The 22,008-nt window shown below is 42.6% G+C and overlaps 1 protein-coding gene across 1 annotated transcript in view; it reads right to left on the bottom strand.

Annotated features, from left to right (window-relative positions):
* The window catches only part of LOC133933219 (interleukin-1 receptor accessory protein-like 1), a 220,932-nt gene that overhangs the window by 110,506 nt on the left and 88,418 nt on the right, over positions 1–22,008 (bottom strand). Inside the window, exons 4-5 of the mRNA XM_062380166.1 lie at positions 11,917–12,103; positions 9,876–10,029 (exon numbers count right to left, since the gene is read on the bottom strand). Of these exons, the coding sequence (XP_062236150.1) occupies positions 9,876–10,029; positions 11,917–12,103 (341 nt within the window). The remainder of the gene's footprint in view (positions 1–9,875; positions 10,030–11,916; positions 12,104–22,008) is intronic.

The following is a 22,008-nucleotide window of genomic DNA, read 5'->3' on the forward strand; positions in this document are numbered from 1 at the left end:
AACTATTATAACAATACTTATTTATCCATGTTTTTAACCTTGATTTAATAACTAAAAATATAAATGGTCTGATAAAATCTTTGAATGTTCTAATCGGCTGCTTAAAGGTCACAGGTCAAATAAACAATCACTATTAGATAAATGTTAACATTTATATCTAGGTTGTGATTGGAGTGTTTCTAAATGGATAAATTAGTTAATTTCTTCAATTAAAAATGTGTCGGGTTAATTAAAAAGTTGAAGATCCGCGCGCCAGCTGGTGCACCATCAATCAAGATAAGAAAATAATAATAACAGGTTCCACCGCCCACCAGGACGAAGGCAATTTGCGGGATTAATAAACAAAGCATGTATTTTGCTGCTTAAGTCATTTTGTTAAATGTTTATAGACTAGTGTCAAACCTGGCATCCTGTGGTGCATGTCATTTATGTCTTATATTATTTTATTAATCGCTGCCTATACAATTTAATACTACTACTACTACTAATAATAATAAAATATAATTATACTGTTAAACAAGCTAGCAACATGCTTGAAACAAGGCAAACAAGAAAAAAATAGTAATACATCATAAGAGGGCACTTATTTAAATGTTGGGCTTATATGAAATAAATAAGCATCAACTGGACCTCAGGCGGCAATCTTCCAATATAGATTTCTAATGTGCCTTGAATTTGATGCCACAGTTGACTATACCATTGAATCAGTTGCAATATAAGAGAGGAAAGTCCAACTTGAGACTTTTCCTTATTAGCTGTACAGAAAAGCCTCAGGTTCTGCCACCTCTGATTGATATTTGGTCTGGCCCTGGGTCTGGGTGTACGGCAGAATGTGGAATGTGACAAATGGCGATACGAAATAAAGAGGCGATAAAAAGGTGGTATCATAAATCTTAAAATGCTAAAACCGTAATAACAAAAAAAAACAGCTCTCCGTTCCCGCCCTGGCATTTTGACTTTTTTCTTTACCGTGATGATTTTGTGTATTTGAGCGAGATGTCCTCCTCAAAATGTCAAGAGACCTTCATCTAGTAATTCATTCAGGAAAATAGGCAGTAAATTCTCATTCCGAGTGATGAAACTCCATCCATCATGATTTAAGAGCTCTTCATTCACCTCTAAGTGCATTTCATAACAGCACACACACGGCCACAGTTACATGTGTTTCCATTCTTGGTTCACCATTTCATTTGCCTCCTGTTGTGCAACCCTCTTATCGTGACATGAGTGTAGAACATACTAATTGTTGCCGGGGAACAAACCATGCATCACATGGACATTGCTGCAGTGTGTATTTTGTCTTCTGTCCTAACAACGTGCACATTTACTCCTGTGTTTATTTTTGCAGTGTTATCAGCAGCATTGTTCTCAGACCCCAGCAGGGAGTTGTTTTGGCTTAAAACCATAGACTGTATATATAGCTTAAAACACTCCGCGGGTCACCTGCTTTTATTTTGGTAAAGTGGTCGAAAACACAACTCCTGATGAATCACAATGCTGCGATGTAAACGCTGGATGTGTAAATAGGCAACTGATTGCTCACAAGCTCTCCACATTGATAAAAAAAGGTTATATGTTTGTTTAAAATTCAAGTAATTGTTTCCAGTTCTTTTTGATTTTTCATGTTTCTAACTGATGAATGCATCCATGCGTTTTTCTTTTTTGTGATCCACTGAAATGTGCTCTCCTGGCTCTCTCCTCATTCCTTCGAACAGGAGCCTCCTCTTGTTAAGCCTCAAATAAAGGCCTGGGGGTGCAGCCATCTTGGACATTCAATATTCTATAGTAACACCGCGGTGGGAGCTTTACAGTTTGGCAGGCAGGCATCTTATAGTAGGGATTTGTCGTCTCACTGTATACTTCACAGCCCCTTCGTCATTTTTTCTGATTGAATGTACAGTATTCTCCCAAGAAATAATGTCCTGATCTGCCCGTGGAAAAGCCTGAAGGTTAAAAAAAATAATCAAGCAGACAGATGTTCGAGTGTCAATCTGAATTAACCCACTGAATTCCCACTGCGGTCGCACACAAGTCATTTCCACCGCTTCTGAGCATCGCCAGGGTGTGACGATCACAACGCCACGCCAAGGTTGTGACATAGAAGCAGCCGTCGAATGAAAACCAGCCAGTCGCTGAGAGGAGACTTCCATAATCAGAATGGCACACAGTCATATCTCTGCCAACAGTCCCCTTATGCTCAATCTGCACCCGATTTCACACACTCGTAGATATCACTTCCATAAATGTGCCAGATTTAGTTTTTCACCGAGATGCGTTTAAATGTCTCCCAGGGAAAGGTCGGAAATGTCTCAAACACCCCGTCTCACAAAGATAACGAGATGAAAAAATATTGGACAGTAGTTTTTGTGTAAACCTGCATAAAAAAACACCAACCAACTAGGGTTGCAAAATTCCGGGAATATTCAAAGCTGGAACCTTTCCATGGGAATTAACGGGAAAAAACTGGTAATTTATGCTAACTGTATTTACCTTGTCATATACAGACATAAATATAAACATTTTGTTTTGTCATAGGCTGATTTGAGCCCTGAGGAAATTTTGGGCACCTGACTTTATGCTTCTGCATCTTTGTGTCATTCTTAACATAGGTCTTTGCACAGTATTTGCAAATGTACACAGCCTTTCCTTCTACATTGGCTGGGGTGAAATGTATCCACACATGAGATAGTGCACGTGGCATTGTTCTGTAGAATAAGATGAGAAAAAAGCAGACTTATAAATAGTTGGCCGAACAATTGGAATCGTCTTTAAAAATATTTTACAATTGATGGATAAATGAATAGAAAGAGGCTAGATGGACAGATGAACAATCCTCAATCAGCATGTTAATATATTTCCCCCAGTAATATCATAGAAACTAACCTGACTAGTCCTGCACACTACAGCAGGCCTCAATAGCCCTGCTGTAGTGTGAAGGATGCTGGGAATTATTTGCACAAGTGATGGAGAAATGCACAGTGGAGGGTTGAAATTCCCCGAGCAGTGTGTGCTGCATCCCATACATCTTTAAAATAGAGTTTTGAATGATGTTTTTTTTGCTCAGCGTTTAATTTGTGTAATTTTAATATTTTCAAAATTCCCAAACTTCCCAAGCTGCATATTCCCATGGAAAGTTTCCGAAAATTTACCGAAAATGTTCCGCCCCTTTGCAACCCCACAACCAACTAACAGACCGACAGAGTTGAAAACTTCCTTAATGGAAGAAAGTATACTCCGAGAGAAAAAAGAAAAAAAGACATTCGAGTTTACAGATTCAACGAAATGCCAGGCTGTAATAAATAACTCCCGGTCTTGAAGATTCAAAGAGTGGAAACGCACCACAGCTGGAGACAGTGGATTCAAATCACCGCAGACTCGCTGAATAATGGCAGGCTTCATTTTTATTCATGAGTGTGTTCTCCTAATAAACTGACAAAATATCAAAGGTAATGACATAAAAAAGAGATGCAGAAATTAATAAACCTCATCAGGCGCCCGCTGAGTTCACTGTGCCGCAAATTCACGGGAAGAAAAGGGATTACTTTCTGAACCCGCTCAATGCATCTCCCCACTTCCCCACCAGCACCTTGGCCGGATTAATTATCCCCCCCATCAATTAAAGGAGCAATTATATCCCAACCTCCTTCATATGCTAATGAGGCAACGCCGAGATGAGAGAGGAAACTGGTAATGGCCACCAAATGGTGCTGGCAGGAGATAAACTACGCAGTATAGAGGTGTAAGAGCGGCCGTGGTGTCATAAAAGCCAAAGAAGTAAATGGTTTAGGAGTATTAGCAGGAACACAAAGGCCCTGTTAACATGTTAATGTTTGCTAAATGAGCTCATGGTGTAAATGATTCAAAACCGAAAGGCTATTTAAAGTTGCTCAAACTCCAGCGATAGTGGCCACGGCCGCCGAAAGCAAATGTCAGATTTATTTTTACTCAGCAAAACTGAAGTGATTTAGCGGCTCCCCGAGAACAATAGACCAGACTGAAGTATCACACAAATCGATATGTTTCAGCTGTAGCAGCATTCATCATGGTGACAGGGTTGCATATATCATAGGTAATGACATCCGAGATGTGCCGGGGTCAGGATGATGAAAAAAAACAAAAACAATGACTCCAATATTGAGAGGACAACAAACAAAAGTTTATCCGGCAGCCTCTGGAGTCCGTGTACCTAAGGGACTTCTGGTTGTGTATGTACATAATGATTTCTTGTCTCATCACAACTGTTGATCAACCCAGTGTTATGTAGCCTCAGCATCACTGTGTTTATATGTTTATGTGAAAATAGAAAGCTGGAATACAAAGTAGTAGAAGGAGATAAGGAGTTTCTACGAAATCACGATGCTTATTCTAATTCTAAAACCCATTTTATCTGAATAAAAACATAAGCGTGCAGGGTAGACAATAATTCAGGTATGTCGACTATAGGACACAAGAAGGACATTTTTTAAATGGCGGACAGACCCGGAGCGTTGTAAGTAAATTGAATACCGTGTTTACGCTGTTGTTGTTTGTCGTCGTCAGAAACTCTTTGATCATCCTTTGAAGTGGATAGTTCTATTGCTGTATGTAAAGGCAACATAAATGAGTCTTAAACGTGTAAAAGGAGTATGTAGGCCACCACAACTACTTATACTATATGGAGGACCATACATGACATAAGTATAAATACATAAATAAATAAATAAATACATAAAAAAGGAAATTAATACAGAAATAAAAAAATACATATGTTTATAAAAACACAAATGTCTAAATAAATGTCTTAAATATATTTGCACATTTATTTATTCCCTGATTTATTTATTTTGCAATTTCAATGTCCTTATGCTAATGAGAAAGGCGGGCCTAACCGCAGTCTCATGCCTAAAATGAATAATAACTTTATTCAAACAATTACTTCTAAGGTACTCAAGTTAGGAAAATTAACAATCAACTTTTGAGACGAGATAAGAAGTGGCAGACACAGACACACAAATTCCTACCCGCAATAAAAAAAAAGCACTATTTACACAAAGAGCATCGTCCCCGTCATCATCAACCGGCTTATTGGTGAAAATGTGAAATACATCAGAACGATTCATACTTGCAGCAAGTCACTCTCAATAAAAAGCTCAACGTTCAGAAGCGGCGGTTGAGCTGAGGAGGCAAAATAGCTCCTTTCATTTCTAACCGGTCGCCGTGCAGTAATATCCAATAGACGGCTAAGCAAGACACTGAAATGGCACGGCGCTATCTCGCAGGAAACCATTGTTCACGCCAGAGAAATTGGTTTAGAATGTGCTAGGCCGTGTTGCAACGAGAATCGCTTTACGCCACAAAGCTGCCACACTATCAGATCTATTCAAAATGATTTTAGGGGCCTGCATTTCGGTTTGAAAGGGAAAGTGGAGGCACTTTGAGCAATGGCGTGTTTTCAGGACCGTTTCAAACCTCTCAGGCGGTTTGGTTGTTTATGTGTTTGCACTGCAAATCACGCCCGTTCCTTTATCAACCAAACACTGCTCATTGCGTGCTGGTTCCGAATAGGAGAAGCAGGTTAACATCAACAGTCCCAGCTCATTAGGTACACTGACAGTCTATTTTACACGGCAAAGGTACCGCTCCCCTGTATATCTATTTCATCAGCCGTGCCGTATTCTGTGGCGTTGAATCTGAGACATCAAACGGTGCACCTAACAAAGAAGTCATAAAACCCCAAAAATGTCATTTAAACTGAACGTTGCTTCCGATCACCCAGCAAGGGAGCTCATTAGGATTTTAGCAGTGCTCATTATAATCAAATGGAATCTGACCTTTTGTCCCGTTCGCACTGCTTTGAGAGGCCCTGTGGGCTGTTGATAAAGAGAGGAGTGACAAGGCGTTTTAATTATCCGCGGGAGGTTGATAATAATATTACATAAAGCCTCATGTATACTTATGAAATAAAGATAAGAAAACAAATCACACAGGCAGAAAGGTCAGGTCTCAGCCACAGATCTATAAATGGAATATTTAAAGGCCTGTTCCTCAGCGGGGATAAAAATGAAATGGAACATAATGAGCAGCCATTATCAAAGGTTCAGTTTTCCGCCGTTCTCCGCCTTCTTTGCGGAAAACAGCTTTTGGAAACTTAACTTTCCCACTGGTGCAAAGCAGACGTGGGACTAAACGCAACTTTCAGGTACGTCAAGAAGATGCCAGCAAACTGTGATTGGTCGAGCCGATGTGATGTCAGCATGTCACCAGGAAACCGGCCTTTTATTCCAGGCCCTCGTTAGATTTGGGAGGAGGAGGAGGACAGTAAGAGAGGTGTAGGGGAGGAGAGGGAACATAACAGAGCAGAATTATGCAGGGGAAATTTAGAAAGATGATAAATAAGGCCACAGTGGAGACATTGTTAGACATATTTTGGGCCGATGTATCTAGCATTACATTTTCCGCTGGCATATCTGTAAACTATATGGTCTGGACAATTTCATTAAATCCTCCAGGAGAGCTGTGTGTGGCAACATGTCCAGGTCAGTTGCTACTGTACATTTTCTGGAACTTCAACTTTTAGTAAAATGTCCGAAAAATGCCGGAGGGAGCACAAGTGGGAAAAGCAGAGAATGCAAAACTGAAAAACAAACAAACAGAATAGAAATATCTCAGGGTGAAAAAGAGGTGCCATACAGGAAGAAGGCACTTACGAAGATGTCCAATTGGAAAAGTTTTGGCAGATAAGGCGATTAACCTTCTACCTAAGTTTTGTAAAAGTTAAGCTTTAACTTCTGTTAAAGTTTATCTTTCCTTTGCGATGTTCTTCTTCAATTTCACACTTATCATCACTTGTCTAAATAATTGGGATAAATAGTGTAATTTCCCGAACAATTAAACCCTGGGCTGCTTGATATCATGATTAATTATGAAAATGTAAGCAAGAAAACCACAACTTTAGTGTTTTGCAAAAGTATTGAACAGTGGAAGACAGTGTTTCAATGTGAATCATAGAGGGAATAAAGGAGTCACAATCAGAATACGAACACGAGCTGGAGTGAAGAGTGACTCAACACTGTTCATGAAAGGTTCGACAAACACTACGCACACACGTTGTTTCATAAAACAGACTCAATTAAAGGGCGAGACGTCTTCCCTGTGTGAAGAAGCGGTGACGGCAGACAGAAGAAGGAGATAGATCAAAGGATAGTTGGCACGAGAGAAAGAAATCATACACATGCACAAAAAACTTCAAACTTCTTCAGTCGAAAACAGAAATCTGAAATAAATCCAAAACTTTGCCCTAAAGAAAAGCAGCCAAGACAAAACTCAGAAAGAACAGCGGCATCACTTTTTGGAGATTAAAGGCCCGCGTGTTCAGAAAGAACAACAGAGACTCTGTGTTACACTTTAATGCCTCAAGGAAAAAAGTTCTGGGTGAACTGATTTGCATCTCTGCATCCGAAATGATGCAGCTAAGATCTGAGCATGTGACCTACTACCGATTTAGAATCTGACCTAAGATCAATATACTTTGAGAACAAAAACTTAATATAAATCGTAGACGGGCAAATTTAGAGACATTTTTTGATTTATGGATATGTACCGTATCAGTATGTACAATATACATATATGTACATATTTGATTTGCTCATCTTATCGACCACTCAAAGCACATTCAGCAAAAGCCATATTCACCCATTCACACAAATTCATACACTGTGTTTTTTCTCTCACATGGTGGTGGACTCCCCCCGACACCGGTTAAAAACATCCAGGGAATGAATACAGAGTTAGTGACCTCTTACAAGTACCAGCTCTGCGCCCAGTAAAAACTACATCCACCACCACTATGGACTCGATTTAACATGTTAGGTCTCAACTGTGCAAAGTTCATCTGTCTGTAGAATATCAACAGTTCAGCTGCAATCCATTCACTGTAGATATCCTTACAATGCATATATTCCATCCTGTCTTTACACTGTAGACACTAGTTTCATTACATGCATATGTTTCTACATTTGTATTTATATTCCTTACACTTAATGTAAGTATAACATGTTACATATTACTTGCTGATGTCTGTTTGACTCCTGCTGCTGTAATACTGTAAACTTCCCCATTGTGGGAATAATAAAGCACCTCTTATCTTATCTTGTCTTATCTTATTGAGAAAGAAGGAGAATGCACAGACAGGCCGCCAGTGTTTTAAAAAGCTAACAAAGAGACGCTCTCACACCTAAAGCCCGACTGGACGTGCACAAAACCTCCCGGAGTCACAGCTGGACGATTATACTTCTGTTTTCCTTTGCTGCCACGAGCCATCATCAATCATCTTTGGCCCGATGTTTTGACACGCCGAATGCCTCCAAAGTAGATAGAGATTACGACTATTCCCCCCCCCGGTGACATTTGGAGACATTTTGAGGCTGGTGAGAAAATGATGTATGACTTAACTCGGGCCTTGTGGAGTCAGTCCCAGTCTCTTTTTTTTAAGGGACTGCAGAGTGTAATCAGGCAGCAGTTAACAGCCAAACGCTTTGTCCGACCCTCACGCCCACGGAACGGGGCCGCCTCGGCAGCTGCACCGAGACGTCACGTCGCCTCCGTCCGCTTCAAACCGCTTCACTTCCCTCTGTTTTCTTTCAGAGGCCGTCACGCTGTGTATGTCAGGTGAGCTCGAGCAAATAAGTCACAGAGGGGAGAGGAGAAAAACAATTACTCTGCTTTTACCGGAACATTTTAGTCAAGGAGCAAAATCGGTTGTAAAGTAATACATTTAAATCTTGCAAATTGTACGACTTGACCTTGTTATGTCATTGCTTCTCCTTGGATTCATTTTTGTTCAGAGCTTGGTAAACAAATCCTCAAAAGGAAATTGAGCCGTAACATTCATAAAATAGAAATATTAATGTTGACTTTGCTAACTTTAATATATTGCGATAAATCAATGAGATCATGACGTCAATATGAGGACAAATGATTGGTTGATCTAAATAAGCTGTAAATCATGTATTTAATGATGTAACTTGCCAAAAGGGAATTCATTACAACACAAATTAAATAATTTTTGGATTTCAAAGTGACATCATTTTTTATACGGGGATAATAGGAATAATTTGAGCTTTTGAATGAACAACTATATATCTTAGATAATTGGCTTTACTATTTTCTTATTTTATAGTTAGATCACACGGACTCCCACGCAAGGGAAACAATAACACACTGCTTCAGGCTACAGCTATCGGCATGTAGGGTAATGACATCTCTCAGGAGGACTAATTCTAATCAGGTAACCCCCCCCCCCCCCCCCCCCCCCCAGCCCACACTCCAAACAGTGCATAATTAAGCTGTAAATTGGGGACGCTCCCCGTACTCTGCTGTGTCGCGTCAACCTTGGCTGTGACAGTGTGAGTGGAGAGCAATCTGTCACCCTCTTCAGGTTCAGGCTTAAATATTTCAACAGCCTTAAGAAAAAAAGTGCTGAAGGGGCTGGATGTGAGTTCCACCGCTTAGCAATTAAAGCAGCCTCGCACTCGCAGGGACGGTTCCACTGTTAGCGGGAGGTGCAATTGAAGCTTTTTAAAAAAAAGCTTCAATTGTTTTGGTGATCAACAACGACCTGGAGCCAGAACACAATCTGTGGAAAACACACAACGCAGTAAGATATGCGCAACAATGAGGACAATCTATTGGGGAGATTCATCTGTTTTTAAATGCATTTAGTGAGGATACACTCGCACTGAGGCCAGTGCCGAAGTTCCCTTTTTGCTTTTTGCAAGCACTGTAGCAAATCTGCTCCTCTATAGCTTTCACGCTGAACTCCACATTAGTAACATCTCCACAAAAGGGAGCAGGGTGGAAGAATATGGCGGCGTTGAAGAAGTTGGACATTTCTTTACCTGTGACTGAGAGCTCCGTGGTCCTCCGCACCACAAAGTTCCCGAGCTGCAGTTCACAGGTGTAATTCCCAATGTCATCCTCCCGTACTTCCTTGATGGACAGAGTGTCCCGCCTCCTCTCTATGGTCTGTCTCCACTGCTTTGGCTTGCATTCCTTGATTCAAAATAAAGAGAAAAAACAAGCATGGGAATACAGAAGTGTAAGTGTTAAGCATAGGCTGTGTAGAAAAATTTACAAATATGACTCCTTCTGAAAAGTGAGGCCAAAGCGTATGGGTCATAAACCCTGTCTCCTCCATGTTAGTAGATGGGGGTTAGAGTTAGGACATGGATCAGATCAAAGGTCAAACTACACGTCAAATAGATATTTCATAAAAATGTTTGCTGTCATATTGTGACACCGATGTTTGTTTCAGTGTATATTTCAGGTAGGTCTGGCTCTAATTTGTTATTGATCGGTATAAAGAAAGGGTGAAACCTAAAATCCAGATACACTTTCAATTGTGGCTACCTTTATGTATATGTTTAATTCTATTGATGCATATAGAATGAAGTGTATATCTGTCATTGAGGGGTACAGATTCTTTGCACACAGTCAGAATAGTAGAGAGGCCCTGTATCAACACATAGCATGTCCCCAAATAACCGGTAGACGAGTGCAACCCCCCGAGTTCAACACTGTGATCTAAGTGGTCATTCTGAGGAAGGACGGCACCACTGGATCAGGTGGCAACAGCTTTTATTGAAACCATTATGTTTAGATTTATGTGTAAAGCTCTTCCATATAATTTGTTCAGCTACCAGCTAGTGCCAATACATTTTTTTTTTTTGTATTAAATGAAAGAAAAGTGACCTTATTACTACTATTACTATCTACCATAAAGGCAATGAATGCCTTTATGGTAGATCTTTCTCTAAATCACAGTGGATTTAGAAAAAGACCTAACCAGTTAATATAACCAATGTATTTATTCACTGACTGTAGCTGATGGAATCATGCATTCGACTGTGTTCTCCCAGCGGCTGAATCAATGTTGGCGTTTCCTGTGATATATAATGGTATTTAATGGTACAAAGGATGGAGTGTTGCACTTCCATCAAACAGAGCCCAGAGGATACGGCACAGTACATAACAATGGAAGGTATAACAAATGGAGGACTCTTCTTCTGTAGTCCCACAGCTCTTTCCACTGCCATGTCGGTGGAGAGTGAACAGACACTTCCAAAAAACAGTTGAGGCTTTTCAGATTTTTGGGCCACAGCACACCGGAGGCGATGGAAAGTGGGGCAGTGTGGGTTTGGATTCCAAACCTCGCTCCAAGACAGGTCCTCCCTGAATTCACTCAGCGCCCACTGAGAGAGTGGGAGCCGACGACGAGGGGTGCGAATCCCACTCATCGCTCTGCTATTTAAATTTGGATTCGGGTGGGGGGGGGGGGGGGGGGGGTGAAAAAGGGATGTGGTCACTTTCACGTTTCATGGATTCGCCTTCAGGCTCCACCACGCAGCTCCGTCACGTGAGGTCTAATGAGGTCAGTCGCCACTTTACATAAAGAGGAGGATAGAGTTTAACTTCCTCTATCCAATAGATTTATTTAATTGTCATTGATGCTTAAGTAAAGATTGTATCGAAGCTACTGATTGTTTAGGTCTTATAATACTAGAAAACACAGAATAGCTTTTTAATTCTAATTATGTGTTTGATCAATTAGCAGTACAAACACTTTTGTTCTGAATTGTTCTTTTCTTTTTCTCAAAATATTAAAAGTTTCCCCTTAATATGTATGATTTTTTTTATCATTAAATTCAGACTTTACAAAAATGTCATGACCTTTTCTGTTCAAATGTATCTTTCTATTCCAGTAATATTACAACTTCTTCCTCATTAAATTCACATTTCTTTCCATAGACATTATTACTTTTTCTCATTGAACTACAGCTTCATTCCCATAATATTATGACATTATTCTCTAAATATTCAATATGGCAACTACTAATAACACCTCATTCCTTCACCATGTTAAAAATAAATGCAGCTCACCTTGTACCACACAATCTCAGGCTCCACTCCCGGCTGTGTATAATCCTCGATGCCCGGGCAGGGGATGTCTTTGCTTTTGCTCAGTTCCGCCTTCTCAAAGAACCTCATCTTGGAGTTGTAGCAGAGGTCTGTGTCGTTCTCCGCCACCGCGAGCGACATGGACACCTTCATGCAGTACGTCGAGTTCCTGCCAAAAGAGAAAAATGAATGAGTCCGCCTGGGATATAAATGAGGTTTCATCATATTGAAGCCTTTTCCAGGCGCCGTGCATTCAAAACCTCCAAGACGCTCATTCCTCCGATTTCATACGAATCATTAAATGCAACGGAGGTAGATGGGAAAAACCTTTCTGTGAAAAGCAATTATTCATTTGGGCAATTTGTGTCACCGTTTTTTTGGGGGGCGAGAAATGTTCCTTGAATCTGAATGTGTAATCTTTATCATTTATAGAATGATTAATCTGGACGATTGCAGATTATTACGACGTTTTCTCATCCATTAAAATATGAGTCCTGCAGATGCACAAGGAGTTTACCTCTTTAAACTATTAATGTGAAACTGATAATGAAACTGGGACACACACCAACACACTATATATATCTATATACAGTATAGGGGCAGTGCATACTGTGTGTGTGTACGTGAGGCGGGGACACGCAGAGTAATGTGGAGCGACAGCTCTGAATGTCAACAGAACTTGAAGATTGATTGAGCCTTTTGTTTTCACGTGTTGAGCAGATACAGTGCGAGCTAGCAGAAAATTGCTTGCTACAATTGATGTACTGTAACTGCTCGGGTCATATACATAAAGAAGAGAATTTATAACGCAGGGGAAGGGAGGCGTAAAATGCAAGATTACTTGTAATGTGTGGAGACTACATGCTTGCCTGGGCTCACAGATACTGATGAGTATTCATCCATGAGGGAATAAACACTACATCTTACCCCGTGCTTGGGACTGCAGAGCAATTCCGGTGATTTGTGTTGCTCCTCTAGTGAGAGCTTTTTGTCTCGAGGTTTTAAATGCTGCTGATCAGATCGAGTCGTGCCCAGCAGAGCGACGCTGCACAGCCACACGGGAGGCAGATCCAGCTGCTAGGCGCTCGCCCTGATCCCGTTTGGGTCGTTAATGGGAGAGCGATTCGGAGATTGGATCTGCTGCCTGAATAATTCTTAACACAACATGGGGATCAATGGACACATTGATTCGCTGGGAATGTTATGCTATTTGAAAGAGGGGCCACTGAAGCAAAGGTCCTTGATGATCAATGGATTTAATAAGAGCAACGGTTCTTTGCCCAAACTGGCTAATAAGACTGTCACCATTGACAAGCACTGTGGACTGACTGCAGTAAATCCCTCCTGGTTGAAGGACCAAACAAATTGGCAGCGTTTAGGAAAATCTCATTGCTAATTTTCCAAATAAAGCTGGTTACACAAATTGAGCTGAACCAACAAACAATTACAAACATGTTAAATCCTCACATAATTGCGCGGCATTAGCTGCTCTTGTGGATTAGTACAACTCGCACTGGTCTTCGCCACAGTGTCGGCAAACAATCCCTCGCCCTCGTGAACTGGCCGGCGCCACGTGCTCAGCTTACAGCGAGCGTGCCGTTTTCACGAAGCTCCCGATGCAAATGTGACATGATGCGGAGATTATCCCAGACAACTTCCACCAGATGGACACCTGTGCAAATGAGATCCCACGGGCGCGCTCCCCTTCCCTGTTAAATATTCTGGGCAACGCTGATAAACTTGCCTGCTGGTAGCGAGCGAGAGAGGGAGAGAGGGAGGGAGAGACGGAGAGACTCTGCTCCGCATGAGTGATCGACGGTGTGGGCCAACACTTTGTCCTACAATGTCTTTCCAACATCTCACATCCATCACAATGCCTTTGGACTCTCTTGACTATTCGCCGAGCAGGTATGGTGATCATGAGGCTTATCCAAAGACGTGAGCAGGAAAACTACCCTGGTGCTGCTGCCGCCCGCTCCAGAGACCGTGTGCTACACACCGAGCGGTTCAGTTCCGCGGATACAGTGATAACAAGCTGAAGTGGTACAGTGGACATTAATGGGGGAGCATGTCTGTCAAATGTGTCACAATGGAGGGGGCTGTGCAGTGTCGTGGTACGGATAGCGAGCATCCTGCATACATCAACCCCCGGGAGAGGTGTCAAGCTGACAGCTAGCATATATGGCTGGAGGGCTGGCAGTGGACCCGAGCTGCAATACGCAGCAAATGCAGTGAAATGATGAGAAACGGTCGGCCCGGGAGTTAAGCAGGCGGCTGAGAGGAGCACGATTGGCCCACCGGGGAAACACACCACAGTCTGTCCTCAATGCAAACACTCTGCTCTTGTTAAAGTTAGAGGTTAGTGTAGATTCGTGTATGCAGCTGTTGCAACTTGAAGCCCGGCCCAGCCATCGAATATGTGTTTCTATCTTTTACTTCTACATCTACCCGACCAGAGGATTGACACCAGACAGGAGCCGCCCCTTCAACTGATCTGATTTTAAACAACAGGCATCCGAATTGATTTGTAATCCTCCTGAGAATCCTGTAGGGGAAATTAATGAGCTAAGTTAATGAATATCTTAATTACTATAACTCCTCTCTCATTGAAATGAGATGATGAAATTGCTGCTGATTAATCACCGTGCTTACTTTTAATGCGACGGTGTGAGGCAGAGGTGAGACGTCCAAAGGTGGAAGGTTACCACAGCATAAAGGGAAATAAACCCACCACAAGTATTAACCCTTCACAGATGTTGACTCTATGGTAACATTAAGGTCATGAGTCAGGATGCTATTGGCGTTTAAATAGAGATGAAATGTGACGATACCGTGGGAGTATCAGCCAGACGACTGACAAGGCGTTTCCCCCACAGCAGACTGGAGGAAACAAAACCTGACATGCAAAAGCTTGACAACGACTGGAAACTGAAACCTGTGTGTGTGTGTCTATTTTGAGACGGTTGTCATCGTCAATATGGCGACGTCCCATCTCGTCTCGTCTCATCAGAAACAAGGTTAACCAGATTTTCCATCACACCAGAAACAACCTCCGTCGCTGCAGCGGTTCTTCTTTTAAAAAAAAAAAAGACAACTCACAAACATTCCTCCTGTAATCAGGGCATCGGAGAGACCGCAAACATCTGCCACATCATTACCGGCTCCCTTATTAGCGCTGTGTGTTTGGGCCTCTACAGCAGGCAGCCGTGTGGTGAAGCAACTGCAAGGTTAAATTCAGAATGTTAAAGTGTCACATCCAAATAAAAGAAACTGATATTTAAATAGACCAATTGGGTTTTGGATGAAGCTTCCGTTGCCTCAAATGTGTGGGAAGTAAAATGAAGATGAAACTACTAGAGCGGCCTCAAATTCCAGATGTTTTCCGCATCAGTTCACCTGAGTGTAGCATAATCCAAAGGGACCTACATCAACGGGCACCACAGCACATGAGTGACATGACTCGTGATGGCCAGAGTGTTGCCACGTGCGTCAGCGGCGTACACCTGACACGGGGGGGGGGGGAACTGTCAACCCCGAGCCTACGTCAGGATGTGGAGCGCAGATGTAAAAAACAGCCAAGACCGATCCCGGGAGAGCGCACATCAGGCGGCCAATGCAGCCGGGCATGATTCGATGTGCCAGATCACTCAGGGGACAGTTGTAGCGATGTATCTGGACAGGCAGGGAAAAAGTCCGGTCAACATCAAATAGTGGCTGAGACCCGGACAGGTCACCAAAGTTGTTTTTGATACCGAAGGCTGAAGCGGAAAAAAACGTAAACGCATCAGCATCGGCTCTCGGTGGGCTTGTACCTTCCCTGTCCACACCGAGCCGGGATGATCCCCCGACCGAGGCGGGGCTGGCCCAGTTATCCTGAATCAGTATTTTATGATCCCTGCATTATTTACGGCGAGAGCGAAGGTCATGGCGAGCAGTGGGAAGACTGGGCCTCCTACCTGTAGCACCCGCTCATAACTCACCTGTCAACTCCGGGACCCAGCGCGCGATGATTAAGCACCCTGGCTCCCTAAACCCGACTGTGGGCCAGCTTGCTCCTACTTAGCCCCTGTCTGAGAGCGTGGCACTTGTCTGCCATTCTGGAACAACCGAATCCTCCGGTATAATCTCCCTCGCCCTACGGCCCCACTGTTTCCCTGTCCCTTCCTCCACCCCGGTCTTTTTCCTACCTCGTCTCGTGGTACACGGTTTCTCAGAGGGAAACACACACCTCTGCAGGGTAAATCACTTTTACCACTTGGAGCAAAACACATGCCTGCACCTGCCTACACACACTGTACCCACACACAAGAGCAATGTGCACCTACAAACAACAATAACAGACAGAGGAGCACTAACTGTGCATTGTGCAAAAATGCGATTGTTTTTATTTTAGGTTTCTGAGCAACAAAGGTATGATTACAAGAGAAGTATGAAGGGGAAATAAATGAATACAATAGGGGTTCATTGATTGATTCAATTAAACTGCTGTCTCTCAGTATCTGATAGTGCTACACGGCTGAAATGATGAAAAGCCCATTTGTTTCATTCGCTAAACCCGATCCTCAACAATGTTTTCATATCGCAAGTGGACGTCCATTAGATTCTTCATGTTCCAATTCGATTTCATTTTTGTTCCTCTGCTTTGTTGCTCTCGATTACAAAACTGTAGCTCGAGTTTGAGCTTCTTATTTCATTTGAGTCACAAAGCCAAAATAACTAATCAAACTTGGCTCATTGCAGTTGAGCAGGTGCATGTGTCATTTCCAACTCTTTTTCCCTCTGCGATGAAAAGTCACAACTCAGCGTTAAAATATATTTGATTGTGCGGGAAAACAATATTTTGAAGCCTCGGAGGATTTTGAAAACAAACCTGGAATTGTCCCAATATGTTTTTCGAACAAGCTGCAGGGTTTATTTCTGTGTAAAACTGATGCTTAGCGAAACACAAATTAGGGTCAACGCTAATAAGTAAACACACATACATTTAGTTAGGCAATTGAATTTGAAAAGGAGAACCTTAAAAAAACCTTTAAAAAAAACTGTAGCATAAACCATTTGACTCCATTGTTTTCTCCTCTAACTTCGTCATGACCTTATTCATTGGTTCCCAGGCCCTCTGGGTGTAATGTACGAGCAGCACACTGCTATGCATATCAAAATACAAAATGTCTTATAGTAGCAATGTTTTTCCCGGAATGGCCTGTTCCACTGAGGGTATGGGCCATATTGGAGAAAAATGTAAACCAGACGCAGTCGTCTGTGTTGTTCTGTTGTCTGGATTTGGAACAAACCAAGCAGTTTATTTTCCTTCTAGGTAATCGGTGACAATACCCAATATTTGGATTTACCTTAAAACTAAGGACTTATTATTATCAGATGCCTTTGTGGCCACCACAATCAAAGGTTACATCCACTTTAAACTCATAGTTCAAATGGTACTTTGTGCGTATACTGTACATACAAAATAAAAAAGCTGCAAAGATGTTTTTTGTCAAGATTCGGTGGCGTCAATGACAGAGGGACATGCATTCTAAACAAAATAGAAAAACATTTTTAATTCAAAGCCAAACTGTAAGTTAAAGAATAGTCCCAGGAAACACGTAACCTTCAGGGAAACGTTCCCTAAAGGTTCCCTGGAGGTTACATTTTTGCAACCTTTAACGAGCATTCCCCAGATACCCGGCATTGTTAGCTGGGGTATTTATTTATAGCAGATTCTCCCTGGGTGGGTATTTGAGTGCTCATACAGTATTTGTGGAGAAGGTTGTTAAAGGTTTGTTTTCTACCCGACTTTAGAAAAGGTGAAGGTTATTTTATTGTCTCCCTTCTTCTTTATGAGTCTGGAAACATTTTTATACTAAAGATTGAGGTACGCAGTTTTGTGGCTGGAATATATCGGAAAAAAAGGAAATTAATAATATATTGTTTGCGGTTGATTTTGACTGCAGAGCTCACACTCACACAGCCGTTTATCTGAAACTAATGCAGTCTAGTACAGGGGGCTTGTAAGAAATCCTCCTTCCTGGAAGTTATACTGTTGAGTCTACATTGTTTTAATAAGGTGTAGATTTAAATGTATGATAATATTAGAGTTTTGCACTAGGTGGTAATAATAATGTTGGCTTACTGATGCACCGCTGTATACACTTGCATTAGTCTTAACTCTGTGTAACTTATAAACTGCCAACTTAGTCTCCATGACCTCACACACTGCAACGTTTCCTTTAAAATAATACATTTTGCAAAAGCTGTTTTTTGAATCCTGATAACACCTTTTCAAACGCCGCACAATACACGGTATCGCCAACGTTTAAATTAGCCATTTCATTTTCATGAAATTTCTAATTAAATTTCTGTGTCAAGCCCCGGCCTATTATAGTGTCACCCTTAGGATTCAGGCGAGCTGTGGGTTCTCTCCTACATCGCGGTTTGACTGACAGCCGCGGTACTGCAGATATCTTGCTCGGAGCTCACAATCCAGCAGGGGGGGGGGGGAAGCAAGGGCAGACGGGGGGATGGGGGGGGAGAGGAAAAGTTGTCTCTGGTGCCAAAGTGATTGTGCTTGGAGAACGGCATTTCTGACATTTGTCTGGCAGATAAAAAAAAACACCATCAGATATGAGGGAAGAGAAGGTCAGTGGCCCTGCCATCAGATAGCACTGGTTTGGCGTCTTGTTTGATGGCTTCCTCCGCTCGGTGTGGACCGGGAGAGCCAAGAGGTCGGGATGATTGTGAAAAGCAATGCTGAGGATGTGACTGAGTACAATTCCTAAGTCATTGAGGGCAAAAATATTGGCCAAGTGTGAATATTGCATGTGCAGGTATAGGATGACTAGAGAGGAAATATGAAAATAAATACAAATACGTCCATGTATGACCTTGTGCTGGATCGTTCTGGGTATGAACACAGACTGTGACGACTGGTTTAAGTCGAGGGGTCCCGAGGAGTATAATCTCCACAGCCGACCTTCTCTCCCTTAGCTCCCTGTAGCCGGCAGCCATTCGAGCTTGGCTTAATCAAATGGAATCGAGCGTGGGACAAATGACCAATCAGAAGGAGCGTGAAGGGCGTGCAGAGGAATAGGTTCAGACTGCAATGCATGCGCGTGGCAGATTGAATTGATATTCCAATTTCAATGCACTCGACAAACTTCAAAATGAGCACATAGAGATCAGTGTTGCCAACTTTTACTGCATACGTGAGAGAACCTACAAGCGGTTTCCATTCGCACCAAAGTGTTGTTGTTTTTTGATTCTGCACATGCAAATATCAAATTCATTGCTTCCCACAGTTATTGAAAACCCAGGTGAGATGCAGTATCTGGAATATAACACTATTTTCTTTGAATAGCAGGCATGTGCACCGGCATGTGATTTGCACAACAAAAAAAATGTAAGCAATGCAATCCCGTTGCTTCAGGATCTGGATTATGGAACTGAATTGCTCTTCAGCCGTATGTTGAAGAACTATGTGCCGATTTGGTAATATATAATAATTGAATTAATGAAATTCCCACAATATGCTCTGCGTGAGCGGAAATGTAATAATTGAGCTGTAGAGCACAAGCTTCCCAGGTGGTCATTGAATGAAGCATTAAACAACTGTCTTTTAATGGGTAAATAATTTGTGTTTCTCTGCAGCGTATAGAGAGATGACAGAAACACAGACAGCAGAGTCGTTGTTCAGATAGAGATGAATAATTGTTTTTTTGAATTATTTCAGCCTATGAAATGCTAATATCTCTGAGTATACAAGTGTTATTGTGAACCCAAACCATTAACACATTTTCTTAATATAAAGTTTATTTCATTTATAACACTCAGTGACTGGTATATAAGTTTGTGGGTAAATGACTAATATACTATAAGTCAAATGTGGTAGAATATTCATCTGTTCTGTACTTTGCTGCAATAGGCAAAACGTCTAATACAATTTTATCAGCAAACAAACACAAAGCTACAATCGATTAAAAATTCCTCCTTTCCAGTTCTAAATGGTTGTCTCTTATTATCCAGCACACCTGGCCCTACAGTGGCTTCATGTGCACCCTACTCTTTGACACTGCCATTGTGCCGTCAGACGTCCACAGTGCATTTCTGGCCAAGTTCTCCCCGCCACATCCCCGCTGAATAAAGCGAGGTGTGAAAGGTGGACCGAACCCAAACAGCAGCCCATACATCATCGGACAATGGCTGCTGGAAAACAGCCTCCTGTGAAGCCAGAGGGGCCGACTAAAAGGCTGTCCAAACACCCGTCTCGACAAAGCAGTCAGGTTTAAAAAAAAAAAAAGCACTGAATATAGGTGAACATCATCAATAACCCCTGGCTGCTGGATGGAGCCGCTCAGCAAATCCATATCACACAATTAACTAAGATCCAGCCCGGGCTCTGTGAGAAACTGCTGCCAGGGTCCTGGCACCAGCTCTCCAATGAGTTAACCTCTTGAAGTAGTAAGTAGTTATCTTGAATGCACTTATGGCAAAGCTCATGAAGTGACTGTTGTGCCATGAGGGTAATAACCACACACAAATAAAGACAGAATAACTAAACTATAACGACACAACTATTGGATGCATTGTAATGAAAGATTAAGGTTAAGATTAAGATGCATTTATTAGTCCCAAACACATGCACAGACATGCAATGCACACTCATGCAGGTAGGGAAATTTAACCTCGGCTTTTAACCCATCTGGTGCAGGACACACAGAGCAGTGAGCGACCATGTATGGTGCTCGGGGAGCAGATGTTGGGGGAGTAAGGTGCCTTGCTCAGGGGCACTAGACAGGGTAGGGAGAATCCTCTTGGATTTTTGGACAGATCAATCCAGGTTCGTCTTTTGTTGTCTCTCCGTGGAGTCGAACCAGAGACGAACCAGAGACCTTCTCTGCCCATAGTCCAAGTTTCTGCCACTAGTCCACCGCCTCTCCGAAAGACAAACATGCAGGTCAATTTTATATTTTGAAACAAACTGCTTCCTATTTCTTCATAAAACTGTTTAAAAGTGAGAATGACGCCGAAATGATAAAACGCTAATGACATGGTGATGAGATAATAACTGTAATTCATTACGATGTGCTTTGTGCAGACGCCAGATCAATCAAAAAGAAGAGATCGAGAAACGGGTAGCAGGCCTCCAGATGCTCTGGCTAGTGTATCACTGGTGTTTAACATTAGTGATTGATTAAGTCATTTCTTCATTTTGCTTCTGCACGGCACAGGACGTACAATAAACTCGATTAATAAGCATCCATCAGGGCCCCACTGTTGAAGCCATTGTCTGCGGGAGCAATTCCACCGAGCCACGGCTAAACCGATTGTCTCCTGCCAGGTATCGCATAACACAAACACCACCCTTAAATTATACATCGTCCACAAGCCCTGGCAGCGCGAACCGCTCCTGCCGCTCCTTAGTCTAGTGTCTCTCATTGGCTTTGACAGCTGGGCTGGATCAATTGGACAGGCCCTGACTGGGGCTGAATGACAGAGTGTTCCAGACGGCCCATTCTGACTGTCACTTCCCTGAGAGATCACCAGCCACTCCTGCCCACGAATACTAATGCAGTCAACACGGCTGTGGTCCGGGGACGAGTGCGCGGGGAGGTTTTCAAAGCGCACGTGTGTTCTTGGTATGCGTGAGGACAAACAGGTGCCAGGTGAGGCGCGCCCGGAGAAGCGATTCGGGCTTATATAAGCAAATGGATGCACACGCACACGCACGCGGGGCTCCTCTGTGACTTCCCCCTCCCGTTGTCCTTTGCTGGTGACAGCCCGGGCCTTGCAGGGCATGCAGGAAACCCATTAGTAAGCCCGGGACAGTGGCTGCATGCCAACGCCGCTGAACAGGGTCAAAGGTGGGACATGAGCTACCTGCCATGAAGTGGGCTCTTCCTCAGGCTGCTACATCTGTCCTTAATCTGACACTGTAATCCCTGCACTTTCCAAGGAGATCCATACAGTGTGGTGGGGTGCGCTTGATTTGTCTTTCTACATCCAACTATTGAGTCAGTGTGTGGTGTGCATTCTCAGGTCTTTGGCCCATCCTTGCTGGTAAAAGGAACGTGTCGTTGTGTT

This window comes from Platichthys flesus, chromosome 22, assembly GCF_949316205.1.
Source record: "Platichthys flesus chromosome 22, fPlaFle2.1, whole genome shotgun sequence".
Classification (NCBI taxonomy): Eukaryota; Metazoa; Chordata; class Actinopteri; order Pleuronectiformes; family Pleuronectidae; genus Platichthys; species Platichthys flesus.